Source organism: Alosa alosa, chromosome 23, assembly GCF_017589495.1.
Source record: "Alosa alosa isolate M-15738 ecotype Scorff River chromosome 23, AALO_Geno_1.1, whole genome shotgun sequence".
NCBI classification, from domain to species: domain Eukaryota; kingdom Metazoa; phylum Chordata; class Actinopteri; order Clupeiformes; family Clupeidae; genus Alosa; species Alosa alosa.
This window is the reverse complement of record NC_063211.1, coordinates 26,653,814-26,674,150: the sequence shown is the minus strand read 5'-3', so window position 1 is coordinate 26,674,150 and position 20,337 is coordinate 26,653,814. Positions and strand designations below refer to the sequence as shown.

At 46.6% G+C, this 20,337-nt stretch overlaps 1 protein-coding gene across 1 annotated transcript in view; it reads right to left on the bottom strand.

Annotated features, from left to right (window-relative positions):
- Window positions 1-20,337, bottom strand: part of pcdh17 (protocadherin 17) — a 70,758-nt gene that overhangs the window by 22,116 nt on the left and 28,305 nt on the right. Inside the window, 2 exon segments of the mRNA XM_048234979.1 lie at window positions 19,120-19,292; window positions 19,526-19,584. Coding sequence (XP_048090936.1) covers window positions 19,120-19,292; window positions 19,526-19,584 — 232 coding nt within the window.

Below are 20,337 nucleotides of genomic sequence, written 5' to 3'. Positions count from 1 at the left end.
GAGAAAGAGAGGGAGGGAGGATAGGGAGGAGAGAGGGAGGAGAGAGAATGAGAAAGAGAGGGAGGGAGGGAGGATAGGGAGGAAAGAGAATGAGAAAGAGAGAAAGAGAGGGAGGAAGGATAGGAAGGAGAGAGAATGAGAAAGCAAATGAAAGTAAGGTCTTTTTGTACCATTCTGCTCTCTAAGTCTTGTTGTGATCGTATAGGCATGACAGTCACACAACTACCCACCTTCTCTCTCTCTCTCTCTCTCTCACACTCACACACACACACACACACACATGAGGAGTGTGTGTGGTGAGACTAGGTAGAGTGAGAGGGCTGAGCACTGATCCAGTGGCCGTGGTGATTAGAGCAGCCTCCCCTCCTCTCCCTCCATCACTCATACTCTCACCATGCCACAGTTTAATTAACCGGCTCCCTTATCTTAATGTGCCAGGATCAAAATAAAACAGTAACAAGCTGGGGTTATCGGAGTGAAACACACACACACACACACACACACACACATTCACACACACACACATTCACACAAAGACAAACACACACACAAGAGAGGCGTGTTAGGGTGACACACATACACAAAAACAGACACAAACACGTGGCTAGAGTATGTGTGTGTGTGTGTGTGTGTGTGTGTGTGTGTGTGTGTGTGTGTGTGTGTGTGTGTGTGCATGGTGACATTTGAGCATGGATGGATGGACAGCATGTGTGTAAGTGTGTGCACATGTGTGTGCAAGTGTGTATTTGTGTGATGTATATAATGAAAGAGACTCCATTCAAAGCAAAAGAAGGCACAAAGCCATCCCCTAAATTGACATTAGAAAGTGGAAGGTGGACCCAACACACCAAAAGTAGACACACACACAGACACACACACACACACACACACACACACACACACACACACACACACACACACTCACACTCACACACACACACACACATAGATATCCCACCAAAGGTACTGTAGATACCAACAAGACATGCTTCTCGTGGTGAGCGTAGAGTTGGAGTGAAGAGGCGGAGGGTAGGTCTTCCCAGAGCTTAATAAATGTTTGCTCAAGCTTACTGCTAATCATGATGAAACTAGATAATGACTCAGGCATATTAGGACTCGTGTTGCGAGTGCTGTCCAAATAGATCATTAATCAGCTGGCCTCTTAACGCTGGCCTCCCTGCCACAATGGGGCCCCGATATACGCATGCACACACAGGCACGCACACACGCACGCACATATACACACACGCAGGCCCACAAGCACGCACGCACACACGCACGCCCACAAGCACGCACGCCCACAAGCACGCGCACACACATGCACGACACACACACACACACACACACACATGCACGCCCACAAGCATGCACAAGGTCAAGGACTGAGATGTGTGAGCTGCCTAATTGGGTTTAACTGGTCTGGCTAGCTCTACCTGCCTCTTGGAGTCTGAAGCTGAAGTCAAGTTGCCAGCATACCTGTGTGTGTGTGTGTGTGTGTGTGTGTGTGTGTGTGTGTGTGTGAGAGAGAGAGAGAGAGAGAGAGAGAATATGTGTGTATGTGTGCAGTCTGTGCACAGCAAGTGTGTGTACAGCAGTATGTGTGTGTGCCTGCATCCCCTGCCTGGTGCCCCACACTGGGCCGTTCTGTTGACAGCTTTCCTTTTGATTATTATTTGAACTGGGGGTGGCACGCCGCCGGGAGGAACCAGGGAGGCCGCTGCTTAAGCAGCCCCCCCACTGAGAGAGAACCTGCTGCCCCGGCTTCAGCTCTCCCTCCCTCCCTCCCTCTCTCTCTCTCCCTCTTTCTGTACAACACCCCCTCCCATTATTCTACTCTCCTTCTTTCCTCTCCCTCCCTCTCTCTCTCTGTTTACTGTCTCCTCAACCCCATGGTTTCCACCCTTCTTTCAAATGAAGCTACAAGCTGGCTCCCTGCTCCATGGCTAGCACAACACTCTTGCCCAGTAGAATGGAGAGTCACACAAAACACACTGGTGTGAATGAAAGAAGCAGAAATGCAAGAACTGAGCAAGAGAGCAGGGAGATGAAGGGCACTGACATTAAAAAAGGATGGATGCTCAAAAATGTATTCATATCTTCCCTCTCTCCACTCCTCTCTGCCAGCTCTATCCCTCCCTCCCTCTCACATTCTCTCTCTCTCTCTCTCCCTCTCATGTGTGGAAGAGACCATTATCTCTCCGTCTGTAGGCTCTGTCTAGCCCCCTGCGAGCCACAATAAAAGCAAGAAAAGGGGGAAATGTGGAAATGCCTTGGAGTGCACCTCAGGCCTAAACTCTTTAGGTGCTTAATATCGCACATTACTAACCCACATCGGAAAAGGGGGAGAGAAGGGGGAGGGTGGGAGAGAGAGAGAGAGAGAGAGAGAGAACAAAACAAAGGCTGAGAAGGAAAGAGGGGGATGAAGAGAGAGTGAGAGAGAGAGAGTCGCTGCGGGTGATGGTAAATATTTCTTTCTTTCTAAAACTCTGCATAAACTATCGACTCTCCCGCTTGTCAGAATGTATGTTGTGCTCGCCACAATACTTCTGTCTCTACCTCACAAATGAGACTGCCGTCGCTACATTGCCCTGGCTTTGTGTATGTGTGTGAGGGTGAGCGTGTGTGTGTGTGTGTGTGTGTGTGTGTGTGTGTGTGTGTGTGTGTGTGTGTGTGTGTGTGTGTGTGTGTGTGCATTGAATACAAAGACAGAGAGAGGGTGAGATGGAGTGTCTCGGTGAAGACGATAATGCCAAGTCATTGGCTGGAGAGCGGCTGGGCTGCCAGAGTCCAGCACTTCAAAGGCGCCCGATGATGATGCAACCCGGCTGTGGAATGAGCCGGTTGAAACAGCCGGTGCTGGAAAGGCAAGTCATCACTTTAAGTGCAGCGAGGAACGAGTGAGACAGAGAGAGAGACTGGAGAGAGAGAATAACTACTGTTATTCTTTCATCATTATTACTGCTGTACTGTCACTCCATTCTTTTGGCATCACTGTAGTTAAAAGTGATGCCATTAAAGCCAGCTGGAAAGGAGCTAAGAGTGAAAGAGAGAGAGAGAGAGAGAGAGAGAGAGAGAGAGAGATAGAAAGAGGGATGGAGAGGGAGACTGTCAGCATCATCATAAGCCTCATTCTTCAATCGCAACAAATTGTTTTAGCGTATTTTGACTTTGAAAGAGTGGGCAAAATGACAGCGGGAGTCAGAAAGCAAGAGCAAAAAAGGGAAAGAGAGAGAGAGAGAGTGAGGGACAGAGACAGAGAGAAAGTAAGAGAGAGAGAGAGAGAGAGAAAGAGAGAGAGAGAGAGAGAGAAAGAGAGAGAGAGAGAGAGAGAGAGAGAGAGAGGCCTGTGATTTAAAACATCTCTTCAGTGAGGGGTCTGGCTGACTCCAGTGTTCACCCACTCTCCCTCTCGCCATACAGTGCGGCAGGTCCACGAGCCGGGCATCTGAAGCAGTCTACAGCGGCGGGCTCTGACCTGCACGCATGCTGATCGATAAGCGCTCCTTTTCACTAGCGCTCCAGTGCTCCCTTCCTCTCCGTGAGAAGAGGTTAAGAGCCTGTTTGGCAGCGGCAGACCACTCTAGTGAGGGTTATGCTGGGTTTGAAATCACACTCTTCTGGAGAGAGAGAGAGAGAGAGAGAGAGAGAGAGAGAGAGAGAGAGTGCTCTGGTACAATGAGGAAGGATTTCAGTCGCTATTGGAATACAGATTTACAAGCACACGCACGTAGGCTTACACATCTGCTGACAGACATAAGCCGGTGCATGCACGCACACAGCCACACGAGCACACACACACGGCACATATGCGCGCGCACACACACACACACACACACACACACACACACACACACACACACACACACACACACGCACACACGCACACACACACAATACAGCGCACACACACACACACACACACACACACACACACACACACACACACACACACACACACACTTGTGAACTTGTGAATCCAACAACCACCAAAGTAACTAACAAACTAACACAAATGCACACGCTATGAAACCTCGCATGGGGACACATCAGCACACAAACAGGTACCAAAGCACACACACACGCACGCACACACGCACACACACACACACACACACACACACACACACACACACACACACACGCACACACACACACACACACACACACACACACACACACACACACACACACACACACACACACACACACACACACTTGTGAACTTGTGAATCCAACAACCACCAAAGTAACTAACAAACTAACACAAATGCACACGCTATGAAACCTCGCATGGGGACACATCAGCACACAAACACAGGTACCAAAGCACACACACACACGCACGCACACACACACACACACACACACACACACACACACACACACACACACACAGACAGAGGCACGACTGTGATGAAGACAGAGGACAGATGGGAAGGGGTGGCAAACAGCCAGGAAGTGATGGCATATCATAATAATCTCCTTCTGGGTGTCCTCAGAGGCTCCCCCCCCCTCTCCCCATCTCTCTCTCTGTTTATGTGCGTGTGTGTGTATGTATGTGTGTGTATGTGTGTGTGTGTGCCGTAATTACACCCTGGGCTTGCTCTGTCACCAACACATTCACCTCAGTCAGACACACCTTACACACCTCCTGGGTCTGCTGTTTACACCAGATGAGTGACCAGTCACTGAGAGAGGCTGCCTGACTGAGCCGCCCCCCTCTCATTTTGATTGGCTCTCCCGGTGAACGGACGGGAGAGGAGGCCAGTGAGAGAGGATAATACAGCGGTGAAGGTAGGGTCTGACTAAGACCTCTGACCAAGGACACGGACAGCGGGAGAGGTGCGGAGAGAGAGACAGAGGGCCAGGGGGACAGTGGAGGAGGGACAGATGGACAAAAACATACGAAATAAGCAAGACAGCAGAAAGGACTTGTTTACTGCTTAACACAGATTTGCTTACTGTCTCTCAATGTAAAAGAAAAGAGACTGTGAGAATGTGCTTTAAAAGTTTGAATGAACTTTGGTACCCTGTGCTTTTGTTTGTGTGTGTGTGTGTGTGTGTGTGTGTGTGTGTGTGTGTGTGTGTGTGTTCACATGTAATTACACTTGAAACAAAAAAGTCACTCACTTCAGGTTGTTTGCACTATAAATAGAAGGAAGAACCACCGCTCTACTAGAATGTCCTTAGACACAAACAGACAGACAGACAGACACACACACACACACACACACACACACACACACACAGAGAGAGAGAGAGAGACACTGTACGCCACCAACGCACCAACGTTTTTTTTCCCCTTTTGTCTGTGAGTAAAATGCTGTCATGCATTATATTATCTGTGGTCTTAATGGGTTATTAATTAAATGGAGGCTAATTATACAGCCAACAATGCCTTCAAGTAAAAGGTTAAAACTGAATTGTGCGGCACATTGCTCGGGGGATACACACACAACCTTAATTAATCCAACATATGTGCACTTAGCTCCACTATGGAGTCAGCCATCAGTGGAAACAGACGTGAACTTTACGTCACACAACAAAAGAGGAGAAAACGTGTAAATAGTATCAATCTGCTCCAGCAGGCTGGGGTTGGAATCTACTGGCTTCTGCAGCAGCTGGTGGGAAGGGAATCGTCTTGTTAAAACAGAACTAGGTGACACTTGCCTTTGCACTTAAATGAAGACACACACACACACACACACACACACACACACACACACACACACACACACACACACACAGATAGGCAGATACAGAGACAGACAGAGTGATGGACAAACACATACACAAACACTCCAGCTGATTGCAGTGGAGTGTACAGTGTAAACACAAGGCAGTGTTTACACCCTAAACAATGGACCAATGTGTGTGCGTATGTGTGTGTGTGTGTGTGTGTGTGTGTGTGTGTGTGTGTGTGTGTGTGTGTGTGTGTGTGTGTGTGTGCGTGTGTGTGTGTGTTTGTGTGTGTGTGTTTGTGTGTGCATTTGTCCATGTCTCTGTGTGTACTAGCACATTCAGTAGTTGCTGCCAGGTATTCCACAACACTTGTTTTCTCCCACCTGCTCCTTGTTTTTCTATTGGCTTTCTTTTCAGGCTGCCCTACAGGTGCCTTCACCGTGTCCACTGGCTCTGCTCTACTGAGGGTCAGCCCCTCACACTGACAGGGCACAAGGTGCAACCTATGAACACGGCAGACTGCTGAAACATCCTCCCAGATGTGGCTGTGTGTGTGTGTGTCCGTCATCATCGCAAAGGCATCATTAGGCATTAATACACTGCAGAGACGTCCGATACTCGCCGTCAGATGGGAATTTCCATACTGGCTGCAAATGCTAATGCTGGGCCTGCCACATAGGTCCAATTAAAGCAGCCCTCACTACGAATGCCATTGATTATATTTCACTTAGAACACCCATACTAATCAAACCGCTACAAGAGGGATGGCCTTCCCAGGCCACTGGATGGCCTTTTTAAGCACTTAACAATTTTCCCAACCTTTAAGTTAAAAAATAAAAAATCCGGAAGCCGCTTATAAAATGATAAGGTCACCGACTAATCACCTTACAGCAAGCAACCTGGGGCTGACTGGTGTGTGTGTATGGTTAAGGGGGTTAGGGGTGTGATCGCTAAGGAGTACAGAGGCTCTGGCCAATTATGGGGGGCATTGCCACCATCTCAGGTAGCTGGAAATGAGCTGGAGGTCTGGTGGAGGGGGCTGTGCACTGGGACTAGTACCTACTAATTTCATCATTATGCAGCAGAGCCGGGACCAGGACAGAAAAGGTAGAGGAGGTAGAAGATGAAAGGCCAGTTGGCCATGCGTTTAGAGATCTCTCGCCAATAACGAGATCTCATTACTGAACAAAAGAAAAGAGAATTAAGAATATTAAAGAGGGGTGACCAGAGGAATGCCTGGTCACAAATCAAATGGGCCCCACTACTGCACTCAAACTCCTTGTAACACCATCCGCCCCCCACCCTTCCCACACACATCCACGCTTTGCATAATCAGAATGGGAGGAGAGAGTCATAACAGTTCCGCAGGATGAATAAGTCATTACTTACGCAAACACTCCATAATTAGTCACCATGGTGACAAGGGCATGGAGGGAAATGTCAGAGATTTACGGCCGCACTCCCCAAATAGGCCCAGAGATTTATCCTCACGTCACCGCGCCCAAATATCAGCACCGACTCGAGTTTAGTGCCATGGAGTGCTCATCCCAGGGATGTCGCATGTGCAAATATGACCGCTAGTTCTAATGTCTCAGAGTTTCCACGGCCCAGCAGGCCAGAGGACGCACAGAGAGGGCGGATCTACGGGGTGACGGACATGACCGAAACCCTCCGAGACACAAGGACACCAAGGAGTTATTCCCCCCCCCACCACCACCCAATGAGAATCACTTGAGATAATGGAATTTTAATAAAAACTTTGTCGCATTGAAAATGAGTAACGACTAATCCCTCAAAAATCTGCAGTAATGAGGGAGGCAAAATCCTAAGTCTGCAATATTACCCTTAAAAGACTGGCAGGGTCGGGAGTGGCTTAGCGCTAAGACGGCTTTGTTGGGGCTGCCACTGAGACTTTGTCTCTTTCCACACAGGCAAATTAGGTGGAGGCGGAAGGAGAGAGATGAGAGGGAGAGAGAGAGAGAGAGAGAGAGAGAGAGAGAGAGAGAGAGCATGAATGAGCAGGAGATGAGAGGGAAAGAAAAAAAATAAGAACGACAGAAAAAAATCTGTGACTTTGAGTGATAACTCCAACGCCATTCCAGATTGCTCTGTCTTCTAATTTCCCAGTCCAAATGTTGCAGCTGACACTTCCATGCATCAATGTGTGTGTGTGTGTGTGTGTGTGTGTGCGTGTGTGTGTTTGTGTGTGTTTTAATGAATTTTGCAGTCTGGCTTTTTAGTACCACCAAAACTAAAAGCCAACTTTTAGAGTTGTCTTAATGCATTGCTCTTGTTTTGGAAGGCCATTACTTTCCTCTCAATAGGATCTAAGGTGAGCTGTGTCCTCTGAGTAGTTGCAGCCTGTGCACGATCAGGCATCCACAAAACAACAGACAAATAAATAAATAAGTAAACAAAAATGACAATAATAATTAAAAAAAAAACAGTTTTTACACTCCAGCAGACGATTATCCTTGTGATTTGCACTAAAGGCATTCTAAAGACGTCATTACTGGTCTAGCAGAAGCGATGAAAATGTGCTAAGACTTGCGTGTGAAGTCCAATCATTTGTTTCTCGGTGGGACAAAAATAACAAACAAAAAGCATTACAATCAGCCTGATGCAGCACGGGAGCACACTGTGTCTCCAACTCACTGGCAGCCTGAACAGATGCATGGAAACGTGAGGGAGAGAGAGAGAGAGAGAGAGAGAGAGAGAGAGAGAGAGAGAGAGAGAAGGCAAAAAAGACGTCAAAGCTGAAGGCTGAGATGAAGAGCGCTGGCTTAATGAAAAACATCAATAGGGTGACTGAAACTTGGACAGGAAGAGTCTGTTAGCCATAAATCACATCACATCCTCTGAACGAGTCACACACACACACACACACACACACACACACACACACACACACACACACACACACACACACACAAAACAATATACACACAGATACCCAGAGAGAAAGTTTCTCCTTACAGACAAAACTTGCTAAATAACACGCACACATGCACACACAGAAACACACACATATACACACACATTCCCGAAACAAATCCCAAATCATACTGCAGGGAAAGCAGATGTGTGTATAAACAAAGTCCTCGTTCCGATGAAGCCGCAACCGCTTCGATTAATCATATTTAATGGACAGATGTGACAATGAAGAAAGGAACAACAATCACCCATATGCTACCTGTTTGGGACGGTGCCGCGTGTGAATGCTGTAATTAAATTGTTCTCCACAATGACGCTGCCAACAGATGTCCGCCCATTAACACAAGCTGGAGACGAAACAAGCTTACCTGGTATTAAAACAATTTAAAAGGCAAAAAAGGGTGCTACGAGACAACACCTCTAAAAACGCCTGTCTTTCTTCAGAATTGAAGGGCATGTGGAATATTGACAAACACTCCAAATCCATACACTTGAGCTGCTAAAGATGGACAGTACCCTGGTGCTGTGAAGTGAACCCATAGGCTGTGTGTGTGTGTGTGTGTGTGAGAAATACAGTCTGGGGAGCCGAGGCTCAACCATGTCCATTCTCCTATCCTCCTACTTGATTTTCTCCACTAATAGAAGTCTCCAGAGCTCTGCTACCATTGTTTAAAGTTCCAGTGCAATTCTGAGATCTGGGATAATTGCATTGCCAGTGATCTGTAATCATTATGAGCGAAGCGCTCCCTTTCCCAAAGGGACTCTGAAACCTGGCGTTCTCCAATACTGCCCTTTCCACAATACATCAACACTGGCAGCTCAAGACAAGGGATGTGATGTGTGTCTGTGTGCTTGTGTCTGCGTGTGCACTGTGCAAGTGTATATGTTGCACATCCGTACCATAATTATGTTTCCAAAATGAGACTCTCACACTTCAATTGCATGCTAGTTAGCGAGCATTTTTTTCCCCTTTCCCTTTAATAAAACCAGTGCTATTTTCTGACATGCTAGAAGAATGAGGCAGAACGGCCCACCTCCCTCCCAATCGAAAACATGGTGGTCCATCTGTCGCACGCGAGTAGCGCTTTTTGAAGTAATTTCAGCTGACTGCAAATCAATGGCGTGTTATTGCAATGCATTTGCCTCTGACAGTCTCCGCAACGGCAGGCACTAATGCCAATGTCCGCAGGCCCTCATGACAACTCCACCTCATGAGGGGCGAAGAAAGCAACAATCATAATCATAGCACACTGACAAGCATGCTGTCTGCCACCCAATACCTGCACTGACAAAGAAGGCAAAGCAAGGCGAACTGCCACAAACAACTGAAGTAGGCTCTCGGCGACCAAACGTCAAAGCTACAGTACACTCTCAACTGCTCAACTCACCATTGTGATACAGCTCTGTAATATTGTACATGTATTTTACATGAATGGAGGTTGTTTGACATTATTAGGATATGCATGCAAATCTGAGATAAAGATGGCATTTTAGTGTGACCTGGCATTAAGAAATTCTGTATTTGCCATGAGTGACTGTCACTATTAGGGAGGAAATTTATCTTCTAAATTCCCAAAATATTCTGTAGCTCTCTCTCTCTCTCACAGTGTGTGTGTGTGTGTGTGAGATAGAGTATATGTGGTGTGTGTGTGTGTGTGTGTGTGTGTGTGTGTGTGTGTGTGTGTGTGCATATGTGCCTTGTACACATCCTATCAGAAGAGTTCCACGCCACACCGATTTCCATTAAACGCTCGCTCAGACAGAGGCCCCTCCAACCACTTACATGCTACACCTTTCTGACACATTTGCATAAGGCCTAGAGCTTAATCTGAGCGAGCAAAGATGGCTGGGTGGGGGGCTGAACTGCATGGCAAGGAGAGAGTATCTGCCCGAGTTGTGGCTCGGAAGAGAAGACAGGCTGTCTGAGGAAAGTAAAAAAAAATAGCAGCTAATGTGTTCAGACGCTGTCGGAGACAAAGATACCTTGGTCTTTCGACAGGTGAGAGTAACTTCAAGCACATTAGTCTTCACACTTAGTTGGAAGCTAGAGACCTAGGGACACCATGCTATATTTAGTGAGACACAGCGGTAATGCGACCATTTTCTTCTGCCCTGGCGTTTTATATCCCAAACGACAAATGTTGGCTTCATGGATTTCTCAGTTAGGAAGACGGTTTCTTCTGTCACCATAATAAGTGAAAACAAACAGTCTGTGGCTAATTGATCACAACAGGTGGAGTCTACTTGCATCACCTCACCTGTCACAGGGGGCCTGGGACAACACCCAAACAGATAAACAAAAACAACAAATGATGTGAGCTTCTGAGCGTGCAAAACACTTTTCTTCAAGATGACACTCCGCCATTGATCCCATGCTAATGAGTAAAACACACAGCTGTGATGTGATTGTGGAGAGAGACTGTATCTGCAGCACACACACACACACACACACACACACACACACACACACACACACACACACACACACACAGATGCATTCTCTCACCATTCCCTACCTGGGTATAAAGACTATTATTCAATTATTAACGGCATTCTGCATTTATTACACAGTGTCTTGACTATCCATTGGCCCTGTCAGTTCCTGGTCATGATATAGCATCTGTTACAGGGCAACGTTTACTGTGTGAATCTGAGATGATAAAAGAAGAAATGTACACGCTGTAACCCTCCACAGACACCTCCTTATGAGCTGTGTGTCCAATCGAAAGCCATAAAGCAGTGGGCACCCCACGTATTGATTAAAGTTTCTGTGATGGAGCGGCCTGCTGTTGGACAGACACACACACACACACGCACATGCACGCGCACACACACACACACACACACACACAGGCAGCAGAGGCAAATAACAGTGACTGCTGGTCTATGGAGCGCTCAACCCAGCAGCAGCATATTCAATCCAATCCATTGCCACAGCCACGGCGAATCAATCAAGCATTGCTCCCAGGTAGTCTCAACACAATGATTGGTGTGTGCGTATGTGGGACTGTGTGTTTCTGCGTGTGAGTGAGATTTTATGTGTGTGTGCGACATGTGTGTGCTGTGTGCGTGTGTGTGCATGTGTGTGTGTGTGTGTGTGCATGATGTGTGTGTCTTATAGACCATGACATCTATCTGCTCCCTGTTCCATATACCCTGATGCGGGTCGGAGAGAGATTCCGATTACCATGCAGCAAAATAACAGGGGGTGGGGACTCAATATCATGATGTCTTTCTCTCTCTTTCTCTCTGTCTCTCTCTCTCTCTCTCTCTCTCTCTCTGTTTGTCTTGTGCACTCAATTTTCCCCCCTCCCTTATTCCCATTACATTATGTTTATGTTGCTATTCCAGTTCTTAAAAGCCTTTAGTATGGTCATATAAAGACCAACCTTTTCATCTCTCTCTCTTCTCTCTCTCTCTCTCTCTTTCTGTTTCTCTTGCCAGTTCATCATTCAATTCCAATATGCTATCCTAGCCATGCAGACAGTAGGATAGCAGACCAGGAGGAAGGGGGAGACTATTCCATTATTCTATGCCAATCAAGGCCGATCAGCCCCCATTACACCCCCCCCCCCCACCACCACCACCACCAACACAAACACACACAGACACACACAAAACACACACACACAAAATCCTCCGTCTCTCATAGGTGGAATTTGTGTATGCATATGTGTGTGTGTGTGTGTGTCACACAGTGAAGGTCTCATTGCAAGCAGCCCTTCACACATCACCCTTCCAGAGGAGCCCAGTGGAGACACATATTTGTTGCATTCATCCACTTAATGACCACCCCACTACTCAACTACATGGGTCCAGTCATTATATAATAAAGACCGTGGCCCTGCACAAAGCAACACACAAGAAAGAGAGAGAAAGAGAGAGAGAGAGAGAGAGAGAGAGAGAGAGAGAGAGAGAGAGAGAGAGAGAGATGAGATGTGATGGGGGGGTGAGGAGAGGAATCGAGAGGGGGAGGGGGAGAAGGGCTCACAGATGGAGAACACAATAAGTGGGGCCAGGGCACAGTGTGTTTGTTCAAATGGCAATTTAAACTCTAATCCAATTACACTTGCAATTCAGCAAGGAGAAAGGATTAAAAAACAACAGAGAAAGAGTGAAAGAGAGAGAGAGAGAGAGAGAGAGAGAGAGAGAGAGAGAGAGAGAGAGAGAAACATATAAGGCATACAGCTGAATCCAGAGGCATACGCCGTCCCTGATAGTGGTGCCGGCAGGAGCATCTGTGCTCCACAAGGGAGCTGAGCCACTTGTTCTGAACACTTGTAGTTCTTCACTACTGCCATTTTTGGGACTAGGGGAGGGGTGTGTGTGTGTGTGTGTGTGTGTGTGTGTGTGTGTGTGTGTGTGTGTGTGTGTGTGTGTCTGTCTGTGGGCGGGGTGTGTGTGAACTGACCTGGCTGTGCAGGTACTGAGCAAAAAATAGACCCTAATTGGGGTGGATGGTATGTGTACAACTGTACAAGTGTGTGTTTGCGTGTGTGGTGTGTGTGTGGGTCTTCTAGTGCGTATGTGTTTGTGATGTGATGCCAGTGTGTCTGCATGTGTGTGTGTGTAATGTGATGTGATGCCTGTGTGTGTGTGTGTGTGTGTGTGTGTGTGTGTGTGTGTGTGTGTGTGTGTGTGCATGCAATGCAGTAGAGATCTTTTGACTTCCTCTCAACTCACACTGTTTATTTATATGTGCACTAGAGCCTTAAGGCCTGCCTCAGCATTAAAAGTGAACACACACACACACACACACACACACACTTTTCTACAAACACAGACATACTGTACACACATACAGCCCGCAGCACAGAAAACTGGACATACTGCAAAAGCAATGTAGGGGAGAGATGAGGAAGGAACAGAGGATGAGGGAAGAAGAAGAAGAAGAAAAAATAGAAGGAAGGAAAGAACAGAACAAGGAAAAGAAAATGCAAAATGGAATAAAGGAGAGAAAATGACAAGAAAAGCAGGAAATAGTAGAACAGAAGATAGTGACAGCAACAGGACAGATGGAGAAATAAAATCAAAGGTAGAAGAGAAGAAAGCAGCACCCGGCCGGCCCTAATATGCTTAACACAAACACACCAGCAGCATGAATATGCAGGAGACATTTACGCTGTTAAAATGAGCTGCTATTCCAGTTCTCAGCTTTTAGGAGGAGGAGGTGTGTGTGTGTGAGTGTGTGTGTGTGTGTGTGTGTGTGTGTTAGTAAGTGTGCATTCTATGGGCGTGTGACAGTCTAAAACCTTTCCTTCTCTTGTTGGACAGTGTGAAGCTTCATCATCTAAATTATGCAGGGGAGATGTTACAGGAGCAGGCAGATTCTAACACACACACACACACACACACACACACACACAAGACACACACACACACACACACACACACACACATACACACACACACACACACACACACACACACACACACACACACACACACACACACACACACACACACACATACATAATACAAAGGGCTGGTACTTAACGGGAGTATGCTAACATATTGAGGGATGCTAAGATATGTCACATCACCAGACACATGCAAGGAGAAGAGAGCAGAGGGAGGGTGGTTGCCATGGCACTGGAGTGGAGCCTTGTCTCCACAGGGCCTGACCCAGGAGCTCCTCCCCAGCCAGTGCAGAGCATCCCTTCCCCGGCTCCTGCCTTCTCCACTGGGGCCGGCCACTGGCCCACAGCCAGCTCTCCAGCCACCTCCAGCCCCAGCAGCGCAGAGTGGACTGGCCCAGACAGGCAGGCAGGCAGGCAGGCTGCTCATGTGTGTTATTGGCAAAACAGGCCCAGCTGCAGACAGTTTAACAGCACTGTAGCACCTCTCACTGAAAATCAATGCTCATGGAGAGAGAGAGGAAGATGGAGAGAGACAGAGAGAGAGAGGGAGAGAAAGTGGTGGAGAGAGAGAGAGAGAGAGAGAGAGAGAGAGAGAGAGAGAAAGAGAGAGAGTGGAAGGAGTTGGAGAAAAGGATGGCAAGGGGGGGAGATGGATGGCAGAGAGAGAAAGAGAGAGGGAGGAAGAAGGGTGGAGGAGAGAAGAGAGGCGTAGTGTGGAGGTGGGGTTACACACTGCATCCAATGTTCCAGTCTATTCACTGAGAAGATAAACTGACACTTCACACACGCACACAACTCCGTCTAAGGTTAGGTGTCACATTTGGAAACGCACACACACACACACACACAAAAGGTAACTACATAACAGCTATGTAACACCTTCATAAATGCTTTATAGCGGCGCCATGGCAAAGTCAGGGGTGATATATTACTCCAGGGGGGTGCTGGGAGTGCTGTCACTGGAAACAGAGGTGGCTGACCTGACCACACACACATACACACGCACACACATGCCACACACACACACACACACACACACACACACACACACACACACACACACACACGCACACACACACACAGCAGCGGCACCAGAAATTCACCAGGGTGTGTACGCATTTGGGAATGGAGGTGGTGTGTGTAGTGGGGTTGCAGGGTGACATACTGTCTAACTGTCGCTGTTGCACTCACTCACTCACACTCACACACACACACACACACACATGCACACTTGCCTGCTGGCGTCACAGCGATAAAGCGGCTAATTTGCCGCTTCTCTCGGTCCGCTCGCATGCCCCATTAAGTGGCTACATTCTCCAAATCTCAAACATATGGCCCGCCGTAATTGGCCAATTTCTCTTGCCAGCGTGTTTGTTCCATCTCCGTGAAAATCCCGGTGAAACAGGCAAAAAACAATATACACACACACACAGTCACAAAATGAAATAAAAAAACCTGCGCACACATGGCATAATCAAGGCAGGCAAAAAAAAGGCTATGGACCTCTTTCCCTCTCTCTTCTTCTCTCACTCTCTCTCTCTCATTCTGGTCTTCCATAAAACAAGAACATCCCCGCTCTATTGATTAATTGTACTATTATATTTGATTTATGACTCTCTTTAGTCCATTTGTTCCAAGGGTCCCACCATTTTTTCTCTCTCTCTTTCTCTCCCCCTCCCTCCCTGTTTCTCTCTCTCTCTTTCTCTCTTTCTCTCTCATTTTCTGGAGAATCCTCTATTGAGGGTTTCAGCTTCTGTGTAATAGTTTTAAACACGAGTTCTGTGTCTGTGGGACAACCCTGATACAAAACTCCAACATCGTTCCCGAGCACTCACCAGCACGAAAACACACACACACACACACACACACAGTCCCAGCGGTCCCTGCTAAAGCAGGCGGGAGGGGACATGCTCGGCTCCGCTGAGTTATTGTTCTACACATGTCACGTGTAATTTGTCCCGCCAACAGCGCTTAGGATAATTATCCATTTTTAATGGTGGAGGAGCGAGGGAGAGAGAGAGAGGGAGGGACAGACAGAGAGAGACAGAGAGAGAGAGAGACAGAAAGAGAGAGAGCGCGCCGGAGGAGTGCAGAACAGGACTGGGACGGGAGCACAGGGCGGGCTGGCTAAGTCATTTTCAGTGTTCGCTGATGAAAGTTTTAGCGGGTGCCGGCGATGACTGGCTCTCCGGTGAGGCCACACACAGGAGCTAAAGAGGCCCTGCCTTATGAAAGCATAATGGGCCTGTCTGCTCCCATAAGCCCATGGCCAACCTACGCCACCGCAACACAACAGCCCACCCCCCCCCACCAAACAAATTAATAAATAAATAGGGAGTGAGTGAATGAAGAGATGGATTATAGAAAGAAGAATAAACCTGAGGGGAGGATAGAGTGAGAGGTGAGGGAGGAGAAGAGGAATGGGCAATTAGGCAGGAAGAAAGCGATGGATACAGACAGATAATGAGAGAGATAGAGAGAGAGATGAAAGAAAAACACACTTTTTAGAGAGGAACAGGAAGAATGTGAAGGTCATGAAATGAAGGAAAGAAAAAAGGGATGTGTGATCTGCAGCTCTAAACGACGCTGTGTGGAACAACAAGCACATTATTACAGCAGTACTATGTGCTGTGCTGGGTGGAGATACACTAATCATCAACCCCCTCCAGCAGCTTTGCTTGTGGACATACTTATTTGTGTGTGTGTGTGTGTGTGTGTGTGTGTGTGTGTGTGTGTGTGTGTGTGTGTGTTTGTGTGTGTGTTTGTGTGTGCTGTTGTATATGCACATGTTGTACAGATGGAATAGAGTACCGAAGTGTGACATTCCGTTTCCATGATGGCAGAATCACTGGATCTAAACAAACTTTCGAAGTGGCTTAAACAGCATTGAATGTAGACATGTGGCATCATTTCTAGCTAATAAATTGTTTTAAATATAGGCTATAGCCATTAGAACAGCTTAGCCACATAACACGGATTCCCTGGCAGGTGTAATAGAAAGAAACAAAATTCCAGTGGATATTTCACGTCTTCTCAAAGACTAGCAGCTGTTTTAAGAGTGACGTTTTTGCCAAAAAAAAAAAAAAAAACACATCCGCGAATTTAAGGATTTTAACCGCATGCTGTGAAGTTACATGCAGGTCTCTTTTACGGAGATAACCCATGCTAAAATAAAACTCTGTAGTCACGAATTTGATCGTGTTGGTATGCATATATGTTGTAGTATGTGATTTCTACATTGTAAAAAATATACTAAAGTCTTAGAGACGTTGTAAAATTATTGAAATAGATTAAGAAAGCCACCGCTATGGTGATTATTATGATTGTTAGATTGATTTTGTTTAGGTCCAGTGAAATTGCTGCCTTGACAACGCTATGTCATGGCTTTGGTACTCTATAGGAGCACCAGTGTTTCCCCTACAGTGTATTTAACAGCGGCGCAGCGCCGCCGCTGGATTTTCAGCGCCGCAGCAACATAATATCACGAGATTCACTTAACACACTGTAAAAGCACAACGCCAACGCCATCTCGAAATTGTTTTCTGAAAGTCTTGAGTAAGTTATGCATCAAATCCGCACTTAGCGCCTCATTATTCAGGACATATATGCGGCATGATGTGTCAGGTGATTACAAGCCCAAAGACAAGTCTGCAGCCCATATGGCTAGCCACGCTCTGAACACGGTTACATTGTTTAGCTATCCCGACTGATGGGGTCTTGTTCGCCACAGTGTAGCCCATGGTGTCATCGCTCACTTGTAGGTTACACAATAAATAGCCTACTTTTATAGGCCTGGTGACAATAAAAATGATATTAGTTATATTTCATCAAGCTGTTTGTATGCCGCGGAATTCGCTTGTAGCCTATGCCATATGTTAAGCTTGAGCAATTCCTCTGATCCAAAGCCTGCTTTGACACATTGACACTAATGTGAAACATGCATCCTCCTCTCCTAGCCTACATCAAATAAAAAGAAACCAATTCATGATTACCGAAATTAATTTAACATGGGGAAAAAAGTTTGTTGGCGATTTAGCCTACTGTTGTGATGCGGTTCTTCTGCTGATTGATTTACGTCCGGTGTCGCTAACTCTGAGAACTCTTGTCCGGCTGACAATTTTATCCAGAGAGCTGATTTCCCAAAGATGAGCCTCCATCAACATTCAACGACAAATTATTAAAACGTAAGTAATGCAATAATAGAGTAAACCAATGTGCTACAAGGTGTATGGTCTTAACATTAATTGTAGCCTAGACTTGTAACGCTAGCGTAGGGCTACATGTAATGTTTGCATGGGAAAGCTAGGGCTTAACACAGTCTAGGCCTGTTTAAACTTTCTGATAGTTAAAGGAAATATGAGCATATGTTGGCATATACGATAGCCTAAATTCTGTCCACTTAGCTATAATAGGCTATCACAAACAGACCTTTTCACGCTTATGCATTAGACATAGGAGCCTACATTCTCTTATCAGAAAAGACGGTTCTCATAACTTCAGCGCTCTCTTGACGGTGAGACTAACGGTCGACTTCAATCAAGTAGCCTAGGTCCTTTAAGTTAATTGTGAGTGAGTTGTATGGTAACTGTGGGAGTGATGTAGAAGAAAAAGTGAGTATTTACTTTTTTATAATGGGTTTGTTGTTTTGGGACTGAGAAATAGACTAATAGGAGAGCATCTGGCTACGCAGCATGCGTGTCAGCATTAATGGTCCCCAACAATTCAATTAAATTACCAAAGAGCCTTAGAGATGTTATTTGAAAAGCCCAGAAAAATTAAGTGCTCGCAGATTGGGTGTGGCCTTTGCCATTAAGACAAATTTAAATAAATTGTAAATAATATTTTTCTGGGTTGTGCTGCATTTCATTTTTCTTCTATCATTTTTAACCAATAATGTAAAAAGAAAGCTGAAAAATGTCCACAAAAGAAACACGAAGGTATGATATAAAAAAAAAAAAAAAATGCAAACACCCCCAAGTAATAGCACCGCTGTTGGAAAAATTTCTAGGGGAACACTGAGCACCCACCTGTTTCAGCACACATACGTATGTTTGCATGTATCTGTATCTGTGTGTGTGTGTGTGTGTGTGTGTATGTGTGTGTGTGTGTGTGTGCGCGCATGTGTGTGTGCATTTGTGTGTACCTTGCTCCAGTAGCTGTGTTTTGGGTCCAGCAGCTTTCAGTTTGAGCGCCTCCTTGGCCGACATGTCGCAGCAGGAGCCTTTATTGGTGTCCTGGTCACTGTCGGCCTGGTCGCTGTCACCGTGGCCACTGTCACGGAGGCTGGCCCGCTCGGGGTCCTTAAATGTTGAGCTGCTGCCAAACACAAGAGGGAGAAAATGAATCACCTCACAAAGAGGAAGAAGAATGAGTCTGTGAGTCTAAAAGTGTAGCCTATGTAGGTGTGTGTAGGGATACAGTGTCTGTCTGTGTGCTGGCTCATCCAGGTGAAATGGGTTCTAATATAGGGGTCTGGTCTGTGTGTGTGTGTGTGTGTGTGTGTGTGATGTGACAGGCCACGCATGGGCAGGCCATTTAATAGCCCTTACCTTTGAACAAACTGTTGCCTGCTCCCCATGTAATTGGGCTCAGCGGGGAAATTGTCTGTCTGTGAAGGAGAGACAGAGAAAGAGAAAAAAAGAGAGGGAGAGAAAGAGAGAGAGAGAGAGACAGGTTAGGTGCTGTGTGCGTGACACCAAAATGAGACCTAGTGAGCAACATGATCTCCTGGTGAACAAGTGATGATTAATAAATGAGAGAGAGAGATAGCAGGGGAGAGAGAGCTAGAGAGAGGGAGAGTGTGTGTGAGAGAGAGAGAGAAGAGGATGGGGGGAGAGAAAGGGACAGGTGTGTGAGCCTCCTGTAATCCTCAGATTTGTACAGTTTAATGACTCGGGGAAAACATGCTAATTAAACACTCCAAACATTCAGAATTCAAACGCTCTGAACTCCACACGACCCACTGCGGGGACAGACAGACAGAGAGAGAGAGAGAGAGAGAGAGAGAGAGAAAGAGAGAGAAAGAAAGAAGGGAGAAAAATGCTCTTTTTGGAGAGCTGGCGGCCACAGTAACCATGATGAGCTCACACTGGGATGAAGTGGGGTATAAGCAGCTTCACTGTGTGTGTGTGTGAGAGAGAGAAAGAGAGAGAGCGAAAGAGATGGAGATTTGGGTGTAGCTATATGTATATCACATGTATAGAAGAGGGACAGAGGTAGCTCCTGTATGGGCAGAAAGGGGAAGGGGTCAAAGTCAGACTATGAAAATGCATTTGTGAGAAAGATAATGTATCTGTGTGTGTGTGTGTGTGTGTATCATGTGAGAGAGCTAATGAATAATGTATGGCCATTCTTGCAGTCC